General features: G+C 39.6%; 1 protein-coding gene and 1 long non-coding RNA gene across 2 annotated transcripts in view; one reads left to right on the top strand and one right to left on the bottom strand.

Moving 5' to 3' along the window:
* Positions 1–818: 818 nt before the first annotated feature.
* Positions 819–25181, bottom strand: part of syt6a (synaptotagmin VIa) — a 76021-nt gene continuing 51658 nt past the window's right edge. The window contains exons 2-7 of the mRNA XM_074643287.1: positions 22172–22562; positions 19182–19743; positions 7113–7233; positions 5968–6139; positions 3797–3947; positions 819–2475 (exon numbers count right to left, since the gene is read on the bottom strand). Of these exons, the coding sequence (XP_074499388.1) occupies positions 2404–2475; positions 3797–3947; positions 5968–6139; positions 7113–7233; positions 19182–19743; positions 22172–22562 (1469 nt within the window). The 3' untranslated portion in view covers positions 819–2403. The remainder of the gene's footprint in view (positions 2476–3796; positions 3948–5967; positions 6140–7112; positions 7234–19181; positions 19744–22171; positions 22563–25181) is intronic.
* Positions 17737–25181, top strand: part of LOC141772371 (uncharacterized) — a 73811-nt gene continuing 66366 nt past the window's right edge. Inside the window, exon 1 of the long non-coding RNA XR_012594894.1 lies at positions 17737–17789. This is a non-coding gene — a long non-coding RNA (uncharacterized LOC141772371). The remainder of the gene's footprint in view (positions 17790–25181) is intronic.

Here is a 25181-nt window from a genome sequence, read left to right on the forward strand (position 1 = left end):
GTTTAGGGTGCAGTGTGTAGGATATGGCGCCATCTAGCGGTGAGGTTGCAGATTGTAACCAACTGAATGTGTAGCGTGTAGGAGAACTATGGTGGCCAATGAGAAAATGTGAATGGCCCTATCTAGAGTCAGTGTTTGGTTTGTCCGTTCCGGGCTACTGTAGAACATGGCGGTCAGCTCCGTGAAGAGGACCTGCTAAGTGTGTAGACATAAACGGCTCATTTTAAAGGCCCAGACACACCAAGCTGATGGTCGATGAGTGTCCGTTGGCCTAGTTTTTGTGGTGTGTCACGCACTGTCGGCTCTAGTCTGCCCGTGTTGGAGGTCTTTCGGACGATTCAGCATATTGAATAGGCAGCGGAGCCCGTCGGTGAGAGAAATCACTCTGTTTGGCTGTTCAGCTTAAACGAATCAGTGCATGAGAAGAGAAACGGAAGTGAGGAAAGCAAGCCAACGAGTAAAGAGTGCGCACACATCTTGAATGAAGTGGTGAGTAAGAGTGGTGTGAAAATGGTCAGAAAACGCTGCTTTGTTTCATGTACGTATCATAACAACAGTTTGTATATCTGCCGTCCTCAGCCTTCCGGTTTCCCTTTTTGAATGACAAATACAGACTACCGCCATCTGCTTTTTGCGGTCTGTCCAAGTGCAACTTATCGGCCAAGTCGGCCTTCATCACCACTAGTTCTTTGATGACGGCTTGGTGTGTCTGGGCCTTAACAAAATCACAACCATTCACATTTTCCGTTGATTATACTCTAAAGAAAACATACTTATTAGTATAATATTCCATTTTTGCCAATAGATCCCCCCAAATGTTACACACTGTTCCTTTAATCACATCAAACATCTTCAGAAATAATCCATTTACCACATGTTGCAGATTAAACATCTGGATGGCAAGCTCAAATTCACGTTCTCCCTGTACAACAGCATGGTTAATGACAGGATAAACATCAAGAAAGTTGTATGTTTCTAAGTTCAAAAGACGAATATGTTCATCTTTTTCAGAGTTTAGGTTTTTCTCAATCATCACCACCAACAAAGCTACATATATTCAAAATGTCAGTATTTTTTTTTTTTATCTTTACCTTATTTATAGATTTTTCTGGTTTAGCAAAACAAAACATACATACAGTAACCGGCAGACGGCTGTACATGAAACTATACACATCCACCAAAACCTGGTCAGAAAAAAAGAACAAGAGGAGACAAAGTAGTGCTTTTGAACAGTGTTTGTCTGAAGGAAAACACGTCGTGTGAGTTTTCATTTGGAAGAAAAGGGTGAGATCACTCTAAAGCAAACATCAAACAGAGAAGGAGGTAAGGGTGTGTAAAGTGTGCTCGCAAGTTTCCTGTTTCCAGAAACCTCCAGAGCTCCAAAAAGCTTGTTTCTGTCAACATTGTTTTTCCTTTTAGTTTGGTTTTTAGTTATTCTGTTCAATAAGCTATTTGTGCCTTTGTCAGGTAATTTAAACCTTCTACTTTTGGTATCGGAAATTGAAAAAAGATTGTTTTAGAATTGAAATCAGTAACAGCACTGCAGCCAATGAATACCAATAATCCTGTTATACCTTCTTCTTCACATCAAACGTCTTGTCTTGGCTGCTTGTGAAAACACACTAAAGATGCAAATTGCCAAGTTGAGAATATTTAAGTTTCTGCCTGATCCAACCTCTCCTCAATAAGCTGCGGATCAGATAATTGCTTATGTTATTGATGGAAGTACAGTGAACTCAACTGGAGCTTTGAGATTCATTTCAGTTTTGCTATTCACAAACAATAACGACGAATGGAGCGGTTTTACATCTAATAGTTCCAAAATGCTACAGTTCAGTATTGTTTTTGAGAGAGAGCTGGAGAGTTTTGAAATTGTTTCAGATCCAGTTTTAAGTCTCTATTTCTACCCCCGGACGCGTCCTCCGCTGTGAAACTTCCGCTACTCACATGGAGCAATATCCGATATCCAAGTTTTTCTATCAAAGCGTCTCTGCAGCACACAGCTGAATCTTCAGCGTCTGGAAAGTCTCCATGTGAGGACACCAACATTCGTTCACCTCAGCTCGGACAGCTCGATATTAAATGTCTGCAGACTGGATGTCCAGCCAGTCTCTTCTGAGGAAAACGACGGCAGCTCTGGGTCATCACAACACCCACATTTCAAACCCTAAAACCCGAAAAGACTGCGCTTCACACAACTAACTGACTTGACTTGTCATCCTAGATCAGTTCTTGGTAGTGCTCTGGGACTAGACTTGAGGAAGGGAGGGACAGAGAGAGAGAGGGTGAGAGAGAGAGGGAGTGACAGTGGGGTTGTGTTTCTCCTCAATCAGACAGACAGGAAGTGGATCAGCAGGAGGGAGGAAACCCCCTTCTGGGCTGCTAGGTCACAGGTGGCTCTGCTCAGGGACTAGCAGGGGGCCTGGGTGAGGGGCAGGAGCCTTGGCTGTCAAAGCTGGCTGTCCTCGCCTTCCACTGCAGGACACACAGACACAAGGAAATGATTCATAACACATATGCTGCTTTTTAGTGCACTAACACTGGCACTCCCAGGTCACTTTCAACACAGGGCAAATATCTGTATAAAGGTGTCAGTGTTCCAGGAATATAAGAACATTTGTATGTTAAATTTTCCGATTTAGTATGATGAGGGTACAGGAAAATAACACAATAAAGACTCAAAGCACTCATATACAAGGAACATAGACTGAATGATTAATATATAGACAAGATACTCGCATTACATCTCGTCAATAACACAGACACAATGTTATCAACATCTCTGTCTTGGGTCTTTATAATATCAAAATAACAAAAAACAACAGAAATAAGGCCAAACCCCTTATTCCCTTTATTATTATTCCTCCTATATATATTATTCCCTCCTATGACAAAACACATTCCTTTCGTGTTGCTTTCAATATTTTTTACATTACTAAGTCTCAGAATGTCCCATCAACATTGTTCTTATATTTTTATATTTTCTTTTATAATTTATATATATATATATTATAATATCAAAAGCAACACGAAATTAATGTATTTTGTCACACCTATAATTTTTTGAACTTCTATCTGGTGGATAATAATAATAATATATGGAATTACCATAATGCTTCGGGGATGTAAACAGGAAGTGATTATGCTGCTGTGGGCTAATTTACAACCGTACAATTTGAGCCACGTTTTTTTTACATTGTGGACAAGGGGAACCATTCGGCTTTTTACTTTCTATGCCGAATTAGATATTAGCAATTCTTCTTTGCATTTTACTCATGAATGTACATGTAAAGACAATTATATTACTTTTAATTAAAAAAAAAATGAAAAAAAGGGAGGATTTTCAGACAAGTTCAACAGCTTCTTCTTCTTTTTGCAATGGACTCTATACACGGATTTATGGACGTTTTCTCGCGATGGACCTCGGAGATAAGTGCTATCTTCAGAAAGAGTAAGTCACGTTAACTTTAAAAATATGTGTATCATGTGTGCAGGTTCAGAATTGACTGAGTTATGAGGGAGAAAAAGCAAGTACTTTAATTGCTACGTGTTTGTCAGCCATTGCTGCTGCAGGTGTTGACAGTGTTGCTAATTAAGGGTCAAGCTACAATATCTACCACCAGTATGCACCTGTACCTTTCACCTCATATGCAGCATGTCTGCTCCTCCAACTTTTATCACAGTTTGATTTAAACTGTTGGAGCCGAAAATTCCCATCTAAGCCCCTTATTCCTCACCCTAACTGATGACCAAGTACAGAATAGTCCTTCAAAAATGACCCCAGTCCCAAACCTACCTCCTTCTCAGACTTCTTGGACTCCAGCAGGGGGTGCCAGTGTGCAATGGGCTTGCGTGGATAAGCCAGCATTTCGTTCCAGTGGTCTCTGCCAAGTCCCTCTGCATGGCAGCCAACCCTCATCACACCAATGATCTCATTATGACCTACCCTGTGGGGACACACACACACGTACTGTATGAATACATCTGACTTAACCTGACAAGACGTATCATACATCAAGTTGGTTTTTTTTCTAATTGCAAGAAGGGCATTTTGTAATAATAGGAGACACAGATCTGAACCTGGGTGTCCTGCCGATTGATACAGTGAAATCTGCAGCTGATTGTCTCTGTGACACTAGAATTGACTCATCTCAGGAAGGAGATTTTTGCTCCATTAACAATGTCTGAAGTGTAAATGAAAGCCCTATTAATCCCCTATTATTGGCACAACCTGATTTAATCCTAGCATGAGAGCAAACGGTAAAAAAAACACGAGAGGCTAGGTTTCTAAATAGTGTCTGCTCCTTTTATACTACACAATGAAAAAAAGCAGCCTGACCTTTAACACATGTTCATATTCTGTCAGCTGTCTGCACTTTTTCCCTTTTCCTGTTATAGCTTCACATACTATAAGGTACTGTAATGCACTACTTTTTCTCTAAAGAACTACAATTCATCTGACTCTAAGTTTTTTTTTCATTTTAAGATCCCCTCCGGACACATAATACTAACAATCGGCTTTCAATAATAATTAAAGGTGCTAATGGAGTAATGTCTACCTGAGTAGAGAATGAAGTCTCTCTCTCTCTGTGTGTGTTGTAATCAGAACTTCTCCGTGCTTTGTTGACAACAACTTATTACAACTTATATCGCCATCCTGACCGACAGCGTCGTCGTTGAAGCGTAGCACCCACCCTCCAGTTCCCCCTCAGGTTAACACTGTTAGCTCTGCCAGCACTCTGCCATTGTTTTCACTATTAGTACCATGAGCTGTGAGCCGCTGGCTGTCTGTTGCCATGTTGAGAGCCACTTAGAGGCAATAGAAATGCTCCCAATAACGTATTTAGCACCTTTAATAATAATCTGATATGGGTTTCCCACAAAAGAAATTACAACTATTCCTTCTCCCTCGTTGAAAAATCCTGATTCTAAGAAAATGCAAATATTGTTTATGCTAAAAGTTTAACTACTAGTAGGGCTGTCAAAGTTAACGGGATAATTACGTGTTAATGCAAATTTGTTTTAACGCCACTAATTTCTTTAATGCATTAACGCAATCGATCTTGCGGAGGTTGTAGCAGGCTCAGTTTTAAAGCTAGAGTGAAGATACTGGCATCATATGAAACTATAAAACCTAAGGAATCCATTGGTCATTGCTAGCTTGTTGCAATGGAGGCTAAATAACGCTCCAAACTTGTGCCAAATTTTGGTGTGGAAAAACTCATGTTCATTTTCAAAAGGGTCCCTTGACCTTTGACCTCAAAATATGTGACTGAAAATGGGTTCTATGGGTACCCACGAGTCTCCCCTTTACAGACATGCCCACTTTATGATAATCACATGCAGTTTATGTCAAGTCATAGTCAAGTCAGCACACTGACACACTGACAGCTGTTGTTGCCTGTTGGGCTGCAGTTTGCCATGTTATGATTTGAACATATTTTGTATGCTAAATGCAGTACCTGTGAGGGTTTCTGGACAATATTTATCATTGTTTTGTGTTATTAATTGATTTCCATTAATAAATATATACATTTGCATAAATCAAGCATATTTGAATGACAGCCCTAACTACTAGACATAAGGTGTCTCCTACGTCACTGAAAAGACCATTCTCAGTGTGTTTGTGTGCGCTGGATATTTCCAGTTTCACACTTGTGTAAGCTTATTGCATATTGGACCATGGTTCCAAAATAATGGTCATGCACCAAAATCATGGTCTTTCATACACATCTTAAATTGAGGTTTGAGGGAAGCACAGAAAAACTTTTCATTTCCAACAGATGAAATTGAAAGCACACCACCCAGCAGAAATATCATTCCGCACAGGGAAGGTAAACTGTTCGAGTGAAGTAAACATAAGCAAAATGGATTTTTGAGTGGAGGGGGACTTTTATTTTTGAATATCTTATTTATTGTCCTGATGTGTTGGTTTCAAATTAGATTTTTTTTCATGTTTGTACGTACAAGTCGTAGTCCATGACGGAGATGTGCAGGCTGACGTGGTCCATACTGTCTGGCGGGATGTCAAAGATGATGGCCTCGTTGTAGGTGGGATTCAGAGTGTTCTTCTTTATGCTCGTCTTCTTCTTTTTCAAACGTCTCCCGTCACATATGAGCGACACTTTGACGTAGGGATCTAATGGCGAAAGAGGAAGAACAGAAAATGAGTGACTTTATCTAAACAGGAACTGCTGATAATGTTTCAACAAAGTTATCTATCTTTTCTAGGAAAATGCCAAAGCAAAAAAACGAGGTTTTACAAATGTTTGCCTCGGCTGCCAAAACATCTTGAAAGATATTCGTGAAGATTGAGCCATCAGTGTCCTATTTCATCACCCAGTGTGTGTGTTTTATTCTACTTAAGCATGAAAGCAACCCTGGAGGACCTGGCATCGGTAATGGGCATAAAAGTAGATGAGTCAACGGCTTGTGTAAACACAGAGGATGAGAGGACATAGATAGCTTAAACAGCATGACTGAGAGAGCTTCCTGATGAATGCTGATTTCAATCTTCATCCGTCAGTAGCATATCGCCTCGTGTGATCCATTATGCCACGTTTTAGTCAGATGTAAGCTGCCCTAAATCTATAAACAACAAACAAGAGTGCTTGCTTTGCAGCCTAATGTGCTCGAAGGCACAATTTGATAGCTACTGGTTTATGACTCACAGATTGAAGTAATGGCAGGCAGCTAAACCTCTAAAAACTAAAATTGGGACTCACATTAAAATCGTGAAATGTCATTAAACATGAGGGGGAGAAAAAAAGCCACATTCTCTCGGAATTACACCTGAACCCTGGCATTTAATGCACAATAAATGTCACATTTCACAAGTGATATCAGTATTGCAGGAAAAGTGGAATGGAAAACAGACCGCCTGCAACTATTTGCTGACAATGTGTTAATATTGCAAGTGTTGAATATTAATAACTGCTGAAATAAACAGAACGCAGCTGTAGAAACGGCTCTCCACTGTTTGTTCACATTATCTGACGTGCTTGTAAATTGGATATTCAAAGGAGGATCATTCATTTTGAGCCACTGCAGCTGTAAGTGAATCACACAAAATGCACAACCTCATACAGTTAAATACACACACACAAACACACCTGAGTAGCCAGTGATGTCCATGGCCTTGAGGTTCCTGCACTTGATGACAGTTAGTGTGAGTCTGCCTGCGGTGGGCAGGTAGCATAGTGAGAACATGATCTCCCCAAGGTCAACGCTTTCCTGTAAAAAACACAGAGCAAGCAAAAAAATCTCCTTCACTTTCACATACATTTACATTCATCGCAGATGATTTGATCCAGAGTGATGTACAACAAGGCTTTCATCCTCAAGGTCTGTACTAGACCAATCAATACTATATTTTGTTTACAGGCTGCTCTTTGTAACCTCTAGAGCACACAGTCAGTGAAGCAGACCGTGATGACGAGTGGTGGAAGAAGTACTCAGATATTTTACTTAAAGGTCCAGTGTGTAGGATCTGGAGGTACCTAGCGGTGAGGAGAAGAGATTGCAACCGACTGAAGCTTCTCCCGTGTGCCAAGCGTGTTGGAGAGCTACGATGGCCTACGCGTAAACGCGAATGGCCTTATCTAGAGACTTTTGGAGAAGAGCCAGTGTGAGTGTGTGTGTGTACATGGGAAATGAGTGGTGAAGCAACAGAGAGAGAGTGGCGGTGACGGGAGCGAATTAAGTTATTGACTCTGGCCCAAGCAGGAAAAGTTAACAGAGTTTTGTTTGTCTGTTCTGGGCTACTGCAGAAACATGGCGGTGCAACATGGCGGACTCTGTGAAGAGGACCTGCTCTTTATGTATATATAAACGGCTCATTCTAAGGTAACGACAACACAACAACTGTTATTATCAGGTGCTTATACACTAAAAAAAACATCTAAAATCGAAATAAATCCCTCCAATTGTTACACACTGCTCCTTTAAACACATCAAATATGTTCAAAAATAATCCATTTACCAGATGTTGCAAATCAAGCATCTGGATGGCAAATTCAAACACATAGTGTAACACTTTGGAGGATCTATTAGCAGAAATGAATACAATATTCATAACTATGTTTTCATGAGTGTATAATCACCTAAAACTAAGAATTGTTGTGTTTTCGTTAGCTTAGAATGAGCCCTTCATATCTACATAGGGAGCAGGTCCTCTTCACGGAGTCCGCCATGTTGCTCCGCCATGTTTCTACAGTAGCCCAGAACAGACAAACCAAACACCGGCTCTAGAGAGAGACTTTTGCATTTTTATGTTACCTGAAGGCCACCGTAGTTCTCAGACACGCGTGTGAAACTGTGGTTACGTGAGCCGCAGAGTGTAAAACCATGGTAGGGTGGAGGGTTACTCAGTTGGTTGCAATCTGCAACCGCATCACTAGATACCGCCGAATCCTACACACTGTACCTTTAAGTGAAAGTGTCAATGCTACTGTGTAAATATACTATGTTAATACCGAAATCCCTGTATTCAAACTTTTACTTAAGTAAAAGTACAAAAGTATTGGCATCGAAATATACTTAACGTACCAAAGTAAAAGTATTCATTGTGCATAATAACTACTTTATATACAGCTGGGTAGCATAACCTATAATAATATATTATAATTTATTAGTTGATTTGTATTTTGTGTTAATAATCTACATCTGTAAAGTAACTAAAGCTTTAAAATAAATGTGGTGGAATAAAAAGTACAATATTTCTATCTGAATTGTAGGTGAAGTATAAAGTAGAATGAAATGGAAATACTCAAGTAAAGTACAAGTACCTCACAATTGTACATTCTGCGGCTCACGTTACCATAGTTTCACAAGTGTGTCGGAGAACTATGATGGCCTTCAGGTAACGTAAAAACATGAAAGGCTCTCTCTAAAGCCAGTGTTTGGTTTGTCCCTTCTGGGCTACTGTAGAAACATGGTAGAATAACATGGTGGACTCTGTGAAGAGGACCTGCTCCCTATATAGATATAAAGGACTCATTCTAAGCTAACGAAAACACAACGATTCTTAGTTTCAGGTGATTATACGCTAATGAAAACATAGTTATGTATATTATATTACATTTCTGCTAATAGATCCCCTGAAATGTTTCACACTGTTCCTTTAAGTACAGTGCTTGGGCAATGCACTAAGTTATTTCCACCACTGACAATACATGTAGGGCCTCCTCTGTGTAATTGCTAGAGCACTCAGTCAGTGAATACTAACAAACAAATTACTATATTTAATGTACTACTGGGTTATCTGTTATCATTCTTAACCTCTATTATAAAATTGCAAAAACATGGTACATTTTATGCTGGCCTCTTGTTGCCACAAGTAATAAAATCAGATTCTCACAGTTGAGACGAGCAAACTAGCTAATTAGAGCACAGACTACACACAAAGGTGTATGAAGTAATGTGATGCAAAATAATACAACTTCCCTATTTGCATTTTGGCTGAAAAAGAACTGCATTATGAGTTTGTTGTTTGGTGACTGCGGCTTTGTTTTTAGATCAGGCACAGGAGAGATTTGAGTTGTGTACTGTGGGTTGTTTTGAAAGACGAATGGAAATTTGTTGTAAAGCACATTGCAGCTTAGAGAATGAGTTGTTTTGCTGTCATTTTGTAACACAGGACAATAACAATCATAAGGTCTAAATAGATTGACATGTTGAGTAAAATGATCCTTTCTTGCAGAGATTATGATGAGAAGATTGACGCCAATCTCATGTCTGTGTGTTAACTATAGAGATGATGAGCTTAGTTTATTAAGGGTTATTAAGGGTTTTATTGAAGAGGGGAGCTAATAAGCTTGCTGTCGTTAATTATAAAGTGAAATAAGACATACAGTACTTGTACCATTGTTCATAACAGCTGTTCATACTTCGACAGAGGAGGTTGAATTAAAGTGGACGCTGCAACACGGCTTATAAGCAAACTGTAATTTTTACATTTCTGTTTGTGTACAGATTGAACAAACCGTCAATTACTTTTCGAGGGAAACGCATCAAAAATACATTTCTAATCATAGTCCACTAAAGTCTGTGTAGGCGTAGGAGGTCAGGGTGGTTCAAACAAACACAGGATTTTCATCCAGCAGACCGTAGGGGTGTTAGAAAATATTGAAAAAATCTAATATCGCGATATTATGTTTTGTGATACTGTATCGATTCTCGAAAACACTGTATTGATTTTTAATTAAAAGTTTGCATGCAAAGATAAACTCAGTCAATACTTTATTTCATTGGCAAAAAGATGCACCCTCTCAGTGTATGTGCCCTCTCAAAGTGGTGCTATGATGTTGGATTTTACAGGGAATGTGATAAATGCAAATGCAGATCCCACTGTTCTGATTACATGAAAAAGTTAACTTTTTTTTACCCAGATTTTATGCATATGGCGGTGTGTTCTTTATTCTATGACAGTTTTCCTAAAATTAGATAAAAAAATTGCAATATATCGCAAATTCACAATATATTGAAATCGTAACCCCTGTATCATGATACGTATGGTACCGCCAGATTTCTGCCAATACACTGTCCAGTAGACTGCTGTTTGTGTCCAGTGTGAAACCAAAAGTCAACGTTGACTTATTTTAATTTACGTCTGTACCTTAAATAATGTAACAAACATACTTATTTTAAGCCAAACCATGATGTTTTACTAAACCTCACCAAGTTGTTTTGTTGCCTAAACATAACCAAGTCAATTTGTCACTTTTTGGTTTTATTTTGTTTCAATAACAACGTGTTTAAAACTGTGACCGTAATCTGGGAGAAAATATGTTTCCCTTGAAACATAATTGAGAATGTAGTTTAGTTGTATGGGAATGTCATTTTGTAGGAGACAGGTTTGGATAGATAGTGAGCTGTAGAGGTGCTGAATTCACATTTATTACATGATTTTTGTAGTCAAGCGTAATTTCAACGTGTTTTTTATTTATGTATTCATATTTTTTATTAATAAAAGGAAAAAAATAAGTCCTTAACAGAATATCAGAAAAGTTCCTTTTCCTCTCAGCCGACTGGAGGGACTTGTCAGTGTCGGGGTTTGATCGACAGAGCAACAGGCAACATGTTGTTAATGGTATTTAAAGGGCCACACCAGCATTTAAAAGGGTCAAAGTGACATGTGCAGGTGCCTTTACTTGCTATTTATCGTGCTACAGTTGAGCAGCTAATTAGCTGTCTAGCCTGAACGTTAATAGCAGTACACTTTTCCACTGTGAATGTTTGCTTGGTCGCTCATTCAGCAAGCTGACGTGCAGGACAAGAATTGTGTTCATGTTAGATAAGAAGGAGACTTTTAGCAGGGAAGCTAATGTGGGTTGTTGTTCAGAGTCTGTACCGCTTGTGCTGTGTAGCAGGCTGCTGTCTGGCTCAGTGTGACCATCTGTTCAGCCTATTATAGAACACACTGATGTTACTGCTTTATTCAAGACTTTACTGGCTGTATCGAAATAAAGTTTCCATCTAGTGCAAAAAGCTAGGGGTGCCATCACGAATCCAAAAGATATAGAAATTAATTTTACCCCTTTGGTGTCGGATTTGGACATGTGATTTACAGAGCAGATATGTTTGCTGTAGTAGACAAACAAATGCAATTTAATTTCAGTTGCACTTTAACTTTTGAAGGAGCTTCTTCCCCCTGCTTCCAGTCTTTATGCTAAGCTAAGCACCTCCTGGCTTTAGCTCCATAGTTAATGCATAGACATGAGGTGGATCATCTTTCTTGATGACTAAGTTGCAAGAAGAAATATGATTCAGAAATAATCCTAATTGAAACAGAAAATCTGTTCTGAGATTTTTACTCTATACCCTGATGCACCTGTGGACAACAAAATAAAGTGCCACAGGTTTCACCACCAACAGTATAGAGCTGTTTAAAGTAGCAGTAGGCAGTATGTCTTTGGCATCATTGGGCAAGAATTCCACAATAACCTTTCAGCATATTGTAATTCAAGTGTTCTGAGAGAAAATTAGATTTCTGCACCTCCTCATGGCTCTGTTTTCAGGCTTTAGAAAATGTAGCCCGTGATGGGAGACTTTGACCAATCACAGGTCATTTCAGAGAGAGAGAGCGTTCCTATTGGCTGTTCATACAACGGAGGCAGCTGTCAATCACTCACAAACTCCCATCAAACGGTCAAACTAGGCAGCGTTGATCATATATGAATCAATATTCTGTTACTGTAATGCCATTTCTCGTCTCAAATGTTTTCAGAAACATCTTGTAGTGTACTGTTTAGCTGTAAAATGACAAAGTTTGTGACCCGGCCGCCATGTTGAGATTGTTTGAGGAAATACCAAGCACTGCCCACCAGCCGGAGGAAACTTTCTTTCAGAATATTGATTCATATTTGATCAGCGCTGCCTAGTTTGACCGTTTGATCAGAGTTCGCGAGTGATCGACAGCTGCTCAGAGACGGCGAGGCTGTAGCTCGGCTCTGATTGGTTGTTTTCCTCCGGTCTGTGAAATCTCAGATTACCTATCTCATTTACTGTCAGGATATAGTGACCGTTTTATAAAAATAACTTTTTTAAATCATATTTGCTCCACTCTGCCTACTCCAGCTATAAGTGAAGCTTAAAATGAAGCTGAACAACTGGGCTCCACTTCAAGTCCTTGAGGTTATTTAGCTGCCAGTATCTCCTTGAAACAATTTAATTCTGAAATTATGGCCGACCACACTATCAACTCTTATGCCAAACAAGCGAATTTCATTATTCTCATCGCAGTTTTCATTACATTATCAAAAAGCTTAAATTCTGATTATGTCTCCAGATGATCGTCATCACTCGAGACATAAAATTAAAACACAAACAGAGAGGAAATCAAATTTACAGCTCAGTGCTTCAACATAATGTAACCCAAATTACCCACATAATCAACGACTGAATGAGTCTTATAATTCTCTTAAAAACAATTTTTTCTATCACCAAGATCCTTCATGTAAGAATGTTTGCTATACTCTAAATTACCTTTGAGCTCAACCTGCCTACTAAAATATTAGCTTAGACAGTCTCTACTGAGCTAATGAGAATCCCGTTATCTGCCTCATGTGAGCTCTGAGCCCCATCCTATAAACAGTATTAAGGTCGCACAGACCCCTAATCACTAAGAATGAGCTTGGCGAGAACCCCACTGGTTGGCAAATTCCAACACGTCTGTCTGAGCGCTGGAGTCTTAACGTCTCTTCACACATACAGCTGCGATTTGGCTTTCTCCGCGGTGGAAGTGAGGGATTTCGTTTGAAGGGTGTGAAGGTTCAGCCATAATGTGAGGGCACAGCAGAAATGTCAAGTGTTGTAAAAGCATGAAGTGACACTTTGATTGTCCTTGTAGAAACACAGGCTGTTTTGGTGCCAGTACGTATCATCTGTGCTGCATTAATCATATTTTAGCCACGCTAGCGGCAGAGCTCTACGCAGGGATATCCGTCTGTCAATCAATTGTCAGATCAGTCCATTACTTTGATCCAGACTGAAGTATCTGTACCTATAATTATATATAACATAATGACATTTTGGACAGACATTGATGGTCCCCGGAGGATGAAGCATATTGACTCACTTTTCCTCTGGCGCCTCACATATCTAGTGAAATATCTCACTATCTTCCAGATGGATTGGCACTAAACTTCATACAGACATTCATGGCTTTAAGGTCCATTTTGAACAGATAAAAAATGTGCGATCAATTACGATTAGCTATTTTAATCAATTGACAACCATACAACATATTAAGATTTTTTTAAATCTAATTTTAGGAAAGCTGTCATAGTATAAAGAACACGATGTACCATATACATAAAAACTGAGTGAAAAAACGTCAGCAGTGCATCCTTATGGCCCGTCCACACAGGGAACGTCAGGAGCGCGCGTTTGCTGTGGAACCTGTTGTTTTTTATTTCGGCGGCCATATTAACAGGTTACAGCAGGCACACTGCCCGCGTGAGCAGTGCGGCTCAGGCGCAGCTCGGCTGCGTGTCAGCTGCGTCTCTTCTAGAGATTCAAGGTCTCGCCTATTTTTACCGCGAGCCGCACGCAGTTCACAGCAACAACAACAAGTGATCATTTGACAGTATATTGACATCATACCAGCAACATTACTACAGTTTTGATGTCTGGACATTCACTGTATAGAATATGTCACAGACAATGAAGGTGATATATTGACTGTATATTAACATCAGCAGCTACTACAGTTTCAATGTCTGTATCTGTAGAAAATGTCATGGACATGAAAAAAAGTAAAGATTTATTTTTAAATCAACACTTCCTGCTTTCATTTAAAAATAAAAGCCCTGAAGTGTATTTTCTGCGGACAGTCATTTGTTAAGACAAGGCTTTTATTCTGAAGTATTTGCAGGACAGTGATGTAGAACATGCAGTGACTTGCAGGGCTCAATGAATGAATAAAGTACGGAGTTTTAATTGTGGATTATTACTATTATTTACAAATTACCACACGGTTCTTAAAGTGTCAGTAGGCAGTATATTTTTGGCATCATTGGGCAAAAATTCCATAATAACCTTTCAGCATATTGTAATTTAAGTGTTCTGAGAAAAAACTAGACTTCTGCACATCCTCGTAGCTCTGTTTTCAGGCTTTAAAAAATCAAGTCCGTGACGGGAGACTTTGACCAATCACAGGTCATCTTATTGAGAGAGCATTCCTATTGGCTGTGCTCCAGTCATGTGACCAGAACTTGGTGTTCCTTCACCAGATTTCACAATGGCTGCGGCGTCACAAACTTTCCCAGTTTAAAGCTAAACCGTGCACTACAAGATGATTCTGAAAACATTTGAGGCGAGAAATAGGCATTAACGTAACATAATATTGATTCATATTTGATCAGCGCTGCCTAGTTTAACCGTTTGGTCGGAGTTCGCGAGTGATTGACAGCCGGCTCTCATAGACAGCAGATGGACAGCAGACAGATTCAGCTCAGATCAGCTATCACTGCTTGTTTTCCTCCGGTCTGTGAAATCATGCAGATGCCGTTAGGAGCACCGGAGGACACAGAGGCACATTATTTTTTTCAGGTTACCTGTTTCATGTTCTACTGTCACGATATAGCGACCGTTTTATAAAAATAACTTTTTTTAATCATATTTGCTCCAATCTCGCCTCCTTCAGCTTTAACCTTTTTCCGTCTAAAATAAATATAAATTACATTTATAAAGAAATGAAATGGCCATTATGAAAGGCAAAGAAAGGGCTGGCAGCAGCAGCAGCCCAGTAGCAGCAGAAATGCTGCAAGTGTGCATGAGGCGCTTCTCATGCTGGCGGTCTCGACAGGCAGTTACGCACCTAACAACACTGCTATCTAGCAGTCTGGGTCTAAACACAATTGGACCAATATCTTCCACGAGTCTTTGCATGTAAACTATTAATTAAAAATCTATAGTGTTTTGGAACCAATACAGTATTACAAAAACACAATATTGCGATACTCCAGTGTAACGATATTTTCTCTTGCTAAACTAGGACGGTCATCATTTGTAGTTTTGAGTGAAATATCTCGACAACTATTGGATGGATTGCCATGAAAGTTGGTACAGACATTAACGTCCCCCTCAGGATGAATTGTATTGACTTTGGTGATCTCCTGACTTTTCATCAGGTCAGAATTTAATTTTGACTAAAACTGTACATTGAGTTAAGTGGTAAGTAGCAAATGTTAGTATTCTTACACACTGAGCTAAGATGGTAAATATCATCCTGCTAAACATCAGCAAGTTGACATTAGCATTTAGCTGCTATCATAGCTGTAGACTTTTTAGTCACTGACTGTATTCACACTTAATTTATTGTACACTATGGACGCCTTATTAGAAAGAATGGTCATGTCTTGGTTTTCTGGCACTTCTACATGATAAATAATGCCCTCCATTCATGTCACTGATTAGCGTGTAAAAACCTTTCCCAAAACAGTTGGTTCCGATCGAACACACATGAGAAATCTGAAGTCAATAAGTATACTGCTCTCCTCCAGACTCTTTATCTTAGTAATGCTAAGTCGGTGTTATTGATGATTATGTCTCCTTGATCTATGAACTAAGGAAAGCTGCTCGCTCTTTTCTTCGACCCTTCCTCCCCTTTGCTAAATACGGGTGTCTCTTCCACTCATTAACAGTTAACGGTGTTTATAAAGCACCGTATTTATCTTACCCGAGACTTCAATTACACTCCACTTCGTGTTTGCTTTTTTAGTTTCTACTGAACTCCACCATCTGCATTCTTTATGTTGCCAATCTTGAATTTAATGTGAGCAAGGGATTTTGTCATAAAATCATTTGGTAGTTCAATAAAGTTTGTTTGCCAAGCAGAGGGCCGCCTGCTTTTCTGCCTCCTGAGCAATAATGTTGAGATTATTGAGCAACCCTTGAAGAAGCTCAAGTTCAACAACTGGAGGAGGGGAAGCTCTCAGATAAAAGGGCTCTGTGGAGGTGATAAAGTGATGATGGCTCGAAGGTGCCTAACACGGTGCCAGAGAGAACACTTTGTGCCTGAAAATGGCCTCTGGACATAATCAACAAGTAACAAAGCCAACAGAAAAATAATTGCATTGAGTGAGCTGTGAGTCAGACATATTTTTTTTGTGTTTGAGATGTTAACACCTCATGATTACAGCCAGTCCCTTTATGTATTTTAATAAGTGACAATTATGTTTTGTAGAATAAAAACCTATTCTTCATAATGCATTTGCTGTTTAATGCACATTACAGGGCTGGAGCGGGGATTTTAATTCCCTCAATGTACCCTTTACCCCCCTCAGAAAGTGTTGGCCAGACAAAGAAAGTCTCTAAACCTTTTTTTTGTTGTTTGGATTTTATATTTTTGAATAAATAAATCGATTAACATTTTTAATCGTGATTAATCTCATGATTGTCCGTAGTTAATCGCGATTAATCGCAAATTAATCACACATTTTTATATGTAAAAAATTTACCTTAAAGGGAGATTTGTCAAGTACTTTATACTCTTATCAACATTCCCTAAACTTCATGTCATTATCATATCGTAAAGTGGGCATGTTTGTAAAGGGGAGACTCGTGGGTACCCATAGAACCCATTTTCATTCACATATATTGAGGTCAGAGGTCAAGGGACTCCTTTGAAAATGGCCATGACAGTAAGAAGTGGGGAGCGTTATTTAACCTCCTCCCTGACAAGTTAGTATTACATGGTTGGTACAGATGGATTCCTTAGGTTTACTAGTTTCATATGATGCCTCTCTCTTTAAAACCCGCTGCGACCTCAAAATAAATCGCAAGTTCCTTTAATACGTTAAAGAAATTTGTGGCGTTAAAACAAATTTGCGTTATCGCGTTAACTTGACAGCCCTACCTAAAAGTAGTGAACATTTCAAATTTTGAAAACTGTTTTAATAGCACAAGCGCAACATCCAATATGCTAACATCTCCAAGCTCACTTGCTATTTTGATTAATGTACAGTATGTGCAAAAAGCCAAGTTGAAGTTGAATGTAGATCGGGGGTGTGGTGATTAATAAATACACTCTCAGCTAGTCACATCTGTGGTCTCATTGCTCTGAAACATGACAACAACACCTCAACAAATGGCATTAAACTAACGTCACTTTCATTTGTTCTTTTGGCTAGCTGGTAGCTTTGTTGAGCTACTGTGACTGAGACCCTGCACCTGTTTGCCTGCTTGTCTTTTGCTGAGAACTGTCAAGCCGACTACCTCCAGATTTTCTGTGTGGACAAACAAGAAAACTGGCCTGTTCATGAGCTAGCCGCTGATGCCAACTCAAGGTAAGCCCCAATCAACCCACCACCAGCCAGCCTTTCAATGTCTTTCCTTTAGTCATTACTACTCTTCTTTCATACACATTTTATGTTAGAAAGTGACCGTAGCCTAGACACTAACAAAGAGCCAATTGCCAGTCATTATTGTAACACAATAGAATGACTTTGCACCAGAAACAGACCTGCTTCTGAGATGTCTATTCTCAGCACAATGTCTAAAACCCAACATTAACCAAAAACCTGCATTATGCTGCCGTATTTAAATAAACCTACCACCTGTACAACGTGCGCGCCAAGCACCAAAATACCATGCAGAGGTGCAAATTGAATTTCAAAGTAAGAAAAATACCAAACTGTCAGATCACTGCTTGCACTGGTCGTTGCACTGCCACAAAGATATAGTCTAAAAGTACTGGAATCAGCTTATGAAATACCATAGGATTTAATTGTATAATGTAAGCTTCCCCCACGTTGCTAAAGATGGGCAGTGCATTTTTATTAAACTTGTGACAGCAGCCATGTGGGAAATCAGACCGCTGGAACTGTTCAAACTGTATGGGGCCAGCCGTGCGCACCTGTCGCACCTGCCGTTACTAAGCAACCAAATCCTACGTGCTGCGATGATGATGATGATGATGATGATGATGATGAAGCTGTGGTAATTTAGCAGTTAGCCTTGCTGACTAAACTAAACTCCATCAAAACAAAGATAAATGGATTTCCAGCACTGTCAATCCCTCACTGTAGTTTTAGGGGCCATTCATGACACGTTTTTTGTGCCCTTACTGCTTGATTTGTCTGTGTTCATTTGACTGACCTTTCAACTAGATGTTGTGACGTTCTTGGAGGGAAAGGGTGAAGCAAGTAAAATAGTCCGTGGGACAGATGGTAAAGCTCTGGGTAGCCCTGCACTAAAATGATTAACTTCTGCTCCATGTATTTACTGTAGACTGATGATCAAGGAAGAAAGAAAAGATATCTGCTGGCTGTGATTGGTTGTTCCTCGTCAAATGTTGTGCGGTGCAGCGTTCCAAAAGTTGAACTATTTTTACCTTGGGGCGCAGCTGGCACGCCCTGAAATATAGGCGTTGGGAACTCTTGTCCGTTGCGACGGCATCGCTCTCGTGTTTGAGCGCGTCTACATTGATAACAATGGATTTTAGCGTACAAAAAACGTGGCGTGTGAACGGCCCCTAAGACATGCAGCCCACGAAAACTTCTGACATGCCATAAATCTGCTCATTAGTAGCTATGACCCTGGTTGAAAATGTAACTCACACAAATTGTAATGTATACTTGAACTCTCCAGTCTTTGAGAGAAATATATAAGCGTCTCTATGCAATCAGTCATTTGATAACTGGATCTAGAAGAAACAGAAAAAGCCAATAGATTCTTACAGTGGTGGCATATTGGATGTCCCTCCATATGTCCGTCTCCCTGGAGAGGTCTGACATCTCAAACAAGTTTTCCAGCACCACCTCCCCGATCATATCGTGCCTTGAAAACCGGTCAAAGTCAAAGACACTCATATGGAGCTTCCTGACTGGCAGCTCATCGTAAGGCACAGGAAACTGGAAGCTCTCGTTGAATGTGGGGTTGAGCGTCTTCCGGTGGACGCGAGTTTGGAACTTCTTGCGGTCTGGCAACAGGTAGACCTTCACGTAAGGGTCAGATGTGCCACACAAGTCCTTGGCAGGTAGGTCTGATGCCTTGAGGATGTTGACCATGAGGGCCTCATTTTCATAGTCGTACTTGAGAGAGATGTTAATCCTGCCACAGTTTTTGCTGCTGCCGTTCTTGGACGAATCCTCTGATTCCAGGGCCTTTTGTTGGTAGAGCTCTGGCTGGATGCGGCCGATGCTGGTCGGCTTTTCGTCGTTGTCCACCTGGTAGTCGTTTCCCAGGTCTAGACTGCCTGCCTGCATCTGCCTGGGCAGGTGTCTCTTGAATGAGTTGTGCCTGCAGAGACCAAAAAGGAGCAGGAAGAAAGAAAGAGACGTGACTGACAGGGAATGGGTTGTGTTGAAGAGCTGTAGTGAGAAAGATGAGCAGGGAAACTCAAAACAGGGAGGTTTTGAATTCAAGGGAGGAAGGTTTTGAAAGCAAGGGCCCAGACACACCAAGCTGACGTCAAAGAACTAGCGCTGACAAAAGGTGACAGAAAGTGCCACCTGACATCTTCTGTTAAGGTTGCAGTTGATCAAAGACAACAGCCAACGGCTAGCTGAGTTATTTCCTATTTGAAAGGAAATAACTAGTGGCCTGTGGCCTGTTTTTATATTGGCTTTTTTTAATGCATGAAAACAGTTATCCTAGAAAGCTTGCTTACTATTCTCATGCCACTGTCAGTGTTGTTATATGCTTGGAATACCGACGAAAGAATCTGCCTGATTTGCATCTGACACTGTTTAGTTTTGCTTTTATGTGCTTCGCACTGGGATTGTCTGGTCTTTTGTGTGAGGAATGGGGAAAACACAATAAAAGGTGTAGGTGAAATATAAATAAGTCAAGATAAAACTTAACCACCTGGGGGTGACTGATGGTTTGCTGTGACAGGACCCTAAATAGTCATAGCAACACTGTACGGATGCTATAGAAGCATTGCTTGCTTTTTTATTTATTCATATTTATTCATTGAATTTCAGTGGTTTTAGTGATCAGTTGAGCCTTGAGTATGTTTATCATTTTTGTCTATTGTTTGTGTTTGTAAAATATGTGTATCACAATCAGGGTCTGAAATTAGCACCCGCCACCCACCAAATGTGGGTTAACTGTTGGCACTGGTGGGTAAAATCGTCAGGCCATCCGCCACTTTGGCAGGCAGGGAAAACACTAGGGATGGGAATAAAGAACCGATTCCTAGTTGTCAGATTCCTTGGCATCTCATGCCTCCGTGACTATCGATTACTCTGTATTGATTCTTTCCGATAGATAGGCATGCACAATGACGTAACGCCATAGGTAAGCTGTATCATGTTTCAGTTTGTTTTGGACCGGAGCCATGGCGGAGAGGAGAAAAGCACTTAAAAACATGGAGCTACTAAATCTGAGGGACATACCCTATATTTCCCCTGATAATTCTACACTGTGAACAACACATCTGTGTTGAAATCAGCAGGAGGAGAGTTAGTAACGTTACCTGTAAGAAGCAGGTGGGCCGCACAGTCCTGCTCGGATAAATAACGAATCTACTAACGTTAACAATGGTGCCATGGAGTTACATTTTGGTGTGTTAAAGCTCTTTTCAGTAAAATAAAATGTCTATTGGGCGAAGGTAAATTCTAACTTTATCATGATGCGCTCAAATGTAATCTCATAAAATTAAGTTTTTGGCGAGAAACTTGAATAAATATTTTTTTTGTAGATGTTTTCAAAGCAATTTGGAAATATTACCTGTTTAGCTTATAATACATCATTAAAACTACTGATGCCAAGATTTTTTTAATCAAAGTAAATATTTAAATAAAAATACAATCATTTATTTCCTAATCATTTGAATTGTATTTTTATGCAAATAACCACTCTAGATGACAATAACAAAGTACAGTACAGTAGAAAAATAGGGCTCCCCAGAAACTACAATGCAATTCCAACACTGTGAATTACATGCATATAATGTATTTTGTGTAAAATATATCGAACAGTGAGTGACATCAGATCCAAAATGTTATTCCTTCATTTAGCACATAGATTTCAAAAGTGGTAGATAAAATTTCTGAGTGGCAGACAAAAAAAAAGTGAATTTCAGACCCTGACAATGGATAACTTGTCTTTATACTGCAAACCAAATCTCCCTATGGGTACAAATAAAGTAACCTGACCCTGAACCTAAATGGAAAGTTTTGCTGCTTTAGTCCAATGACAAATAGATGTGCTTTTTAAAGTCTAGCTGCATAATAAGCAGAACGATGTCCACTTATTAACATGGTGAAAACGTGCAGTTCTGTTAGTATTACTACAGCAAAATGATTTTTTCCCCCCTCTCCTCTATTCCATTAATTCTCATGAAGAAACTATCACATATAATTAGCCTTACCATCATGGCTTACAAAGAGATGCCTCTGAGGCAACACGATCTACAGTATTTATTATAATTAACTTTTGTAGATACCAAACTGCTGAGATAGAAAATTTCTACCCTCATTAGTGAGATATTAGATGTATTTGGTGCCTACTCGCTTAAAATATTCTATGAATAGCAGTGAAGCGCTTTCAGATTTAAATTTTTTCCCTTTATTTCATGTTGGATTAATGGACCTTTATACCACATGACTTTGCGTCGTATGTGTGCATGCATGCATGCATGCATGCCTGTATCCCTCAGCATATTTACACATGAATAAGCACATCGCACAATCATACATACACATGTGCGTATATGACTAACCGAGTGGAGGAAGCCGGCTCAGTGGCCTGCCTCTGCATGCGTTGTGTGCGACGCAAGAAGTGCTCCCTCATGGAGAGCTGCACCTCGGCGGGGATGTCAGGAGATGTATGGCTTATCTTTACCGCCGCCTCCAGGAAACCCATCGAACCCAGGGGGTCCTTCACCTTCTCTGTCGCCATGGTGACCGCTGGCTGCTGGGGGCTGGGCAGAAGGAGAGGCGGCTGGAGCGGGCAGTCCTCTGGGTCACAGGCCGGGGCGAGGGATGGACCGGGGAAGTGGGCCTTAGCTCGCCAAGGCGCACGGCACAGCTTCCAGGAGACAAATGTAAGAAGGCCCAGCAGAGCCAGGCCGCAGACCACAAACACACCGAGGAGGAGGCCAAAAGAAGCGTCTGGTGGCGAGCCGCGGGAACCCGAACAGAGGATCACACAATATGGACAAACAGATGGTGATTACAAGGGCGAGAGAGGAGAGAAATGAGAGAGACGGACTATTAGGACATGATTCTTCTGGTGCTATATCAGTGGTTTTTATATAAGACTAAGCACAAGGAGCCGAGTATACTGGGAGATGTGCTTCATAAATATTAAAGTAACCTCCATTAGTCTTCAGTTCAGCCAAGGGATAAGGAAATCACATTAATGTAAACAGAAATCAAATGTAGTATGCACTCATGCACATACAAAGATGACATATGACATAAGATGTAAAAGTAATTATAGTCTGACAAATGATAAAAACAATATAATCTATTTGATTTAAAAAAAAAAAAAAACTTTTCCTCATGGATTTTTTACCATGAAACCGATAAAAGCAGCTGGGCACAGTCAAACTCATTTATGTTCCAGCATTTTGGATATGCTTCCTAGGGAACAAGCAGCATATACAAAGACCGGGAGACGTACCAAGAATGCTGACAAGCACTCTGCAAGGATTCACAGGGACCGAAGGGAAAAAAGAACAAACACAGAAAACATACAGTACTGAATCTCTGGCTTTTTCACATTCTGGGACTCTTGCCAGAGTTGCTCCTGTCTCGATTTAAAGTCATTATATTGCTCCGCCTGATACTTGGAATGTTTTCCACGCTTTCCGGCCGGGGTTCGAATTCTATTCTCGTAATTTCGCCGGAGTGTTTCTTTTCCACGCAACCTGATTGCTCGGATTTATCTACAATAACTCACACTGAGGAGCGTCTCTGCGGCCTCTCAGAGGATCCCTGAACTCCCGTCTGTACATTACATTCCAGAGATAACAGGAAGCTGCTTCAAGGCACATTGAATTAGCTCTTTTCTAATATTTACCCAACTCAACCTTTCCTCATTTCAGGAAAATAGGAGTGACGACAAGTGCTGAAACCTGCAGGTGGGGTTAGGTTTGTAGAGAATAAATTAGATTTATTATTTATGTGGAAAATCAAAAAGCAAGTATTCAGATGCTTTACTTAAGTAAAAGTAGCAGTTGAATAATACTCCATTACAAGTAAAAGTCCTGCCTTCAAAATCTTACACAAATATAAGTATTTTAGTATTTTCAGCATATTCAAAATATCAGCAGTGATAGAATGTAGTAACTTTACTCAAGTACTGTATTTATGTACAATTTTGAGGAACTTTACTTGAGTATATCAATTTTACATGTTACTTTATACAACTCCACTACATTTTTGCGGGAAATGTTGTACTTCACTCCACTACATTGAACAGACAGATATGGCTACCAGTTACTTTAAAGATAAGATTACAAATGTTAGTAAAACAAATGTAATACAATAGGGCTGTCAATCGATTAAAATATTTAATCGTGATTAATCGCTTGATAGCCCATAGTTAATTGCGATAAATTGCAAATTAATCACACATTTTTTATGTGTTCAAAATATTTCGTAATCAACATGGGAGTGGGCAAATATGCCTACTTTAGGCAAATGTATTTATACATTTATTATAGGATATCAATTAACAACAAAAAAAACATGACAAATATTGTCCAGGAACCCTCACAGGTACTGCATTTAGCATTAAAAAATATGCTCAAATCATGATAAAATATGACCCAAACTGCATGTGATTATCATAAAGTGGGCATGTCTGTAAAGGGGAGACTCGTGGGTACCCAGAGAACCCATTGTCATTCATATATCTGGAGGTCAGAGGTCAAGGGGCCCCTTTGAAAATGGCCATGACAGTTTTTCCTCAACAAAATTTAGCATAAGTTTTATTTAACCTCCTTCGTGACAAGCTAGTATGACATGGTTGATACCAATGGATTCCTTATGTTTTCTAGTTTCATATGATGCCAGTATCTTCAATATGAGTTGCTCACCAACGAGATATTTCCCCTCCAAACTCTGATGGTTTCATTTTAATAAGTGTTTGAGGCCCAAAGAGGTCAAATTATCCAATATTTCACAAAAAAAAGCAAAAATTTGAGAATATCCCAAAACAAATTCAAATGTCTAGCAGAACTTTTATTTTTTTCTCCTTTCCTGCATCCTCAAACATCTCACGACCTGTCTTATTTATCTTGTGACCCTTTGGAGGGGCCCGAACCCTAGGTTGGGAACCACTGGACTGAACTACCTAACTGTATACAAAGTAGTTAAAACTAGCTTCACCTCAACCAGATAAAACAGTAAAATACTACTTATGAACTGATGCATCAGTAGCAACAACTGAATGATGTCATATATAATAATATATAATTTACAAGGGACGTTCTCCTGCTGAACAAGTACTTTAACTTTTGATACTTTTGCTAATAATACTTTTACTTGAGTAGGATTTTAAATGCATTTTAACATTGTTGTTGTAGTTTTTACGTAAGTATTTTTACTTGAGTAAAGGATATGAGTACTTCATTTCAAAAGTACTCATTATACAGCAGAATGGCTGCCTGCCAGTGTCCTATTATAATGACTCTTTATCTTATATTAATATATTTTGTAGCAGTTCAAGGATGAGTTATTATATATATTTTATATACTGTTGGGTAGGGTAGTATAATCTGT

Source organism: Sebastes fasciatus, chromosome 8, assembly GCF_043250625.1.
Source record: "Sebastes fasciatus isolate fSebFas1 chromosome 8, fSebFas1.pri, whole genome shotgun sequence".
NCBI lineage: Eukaryota > Metazoa > Chordata > Actinopteri > Perciformes > Sebastidae > Sebastes > Sebastes fasciatus.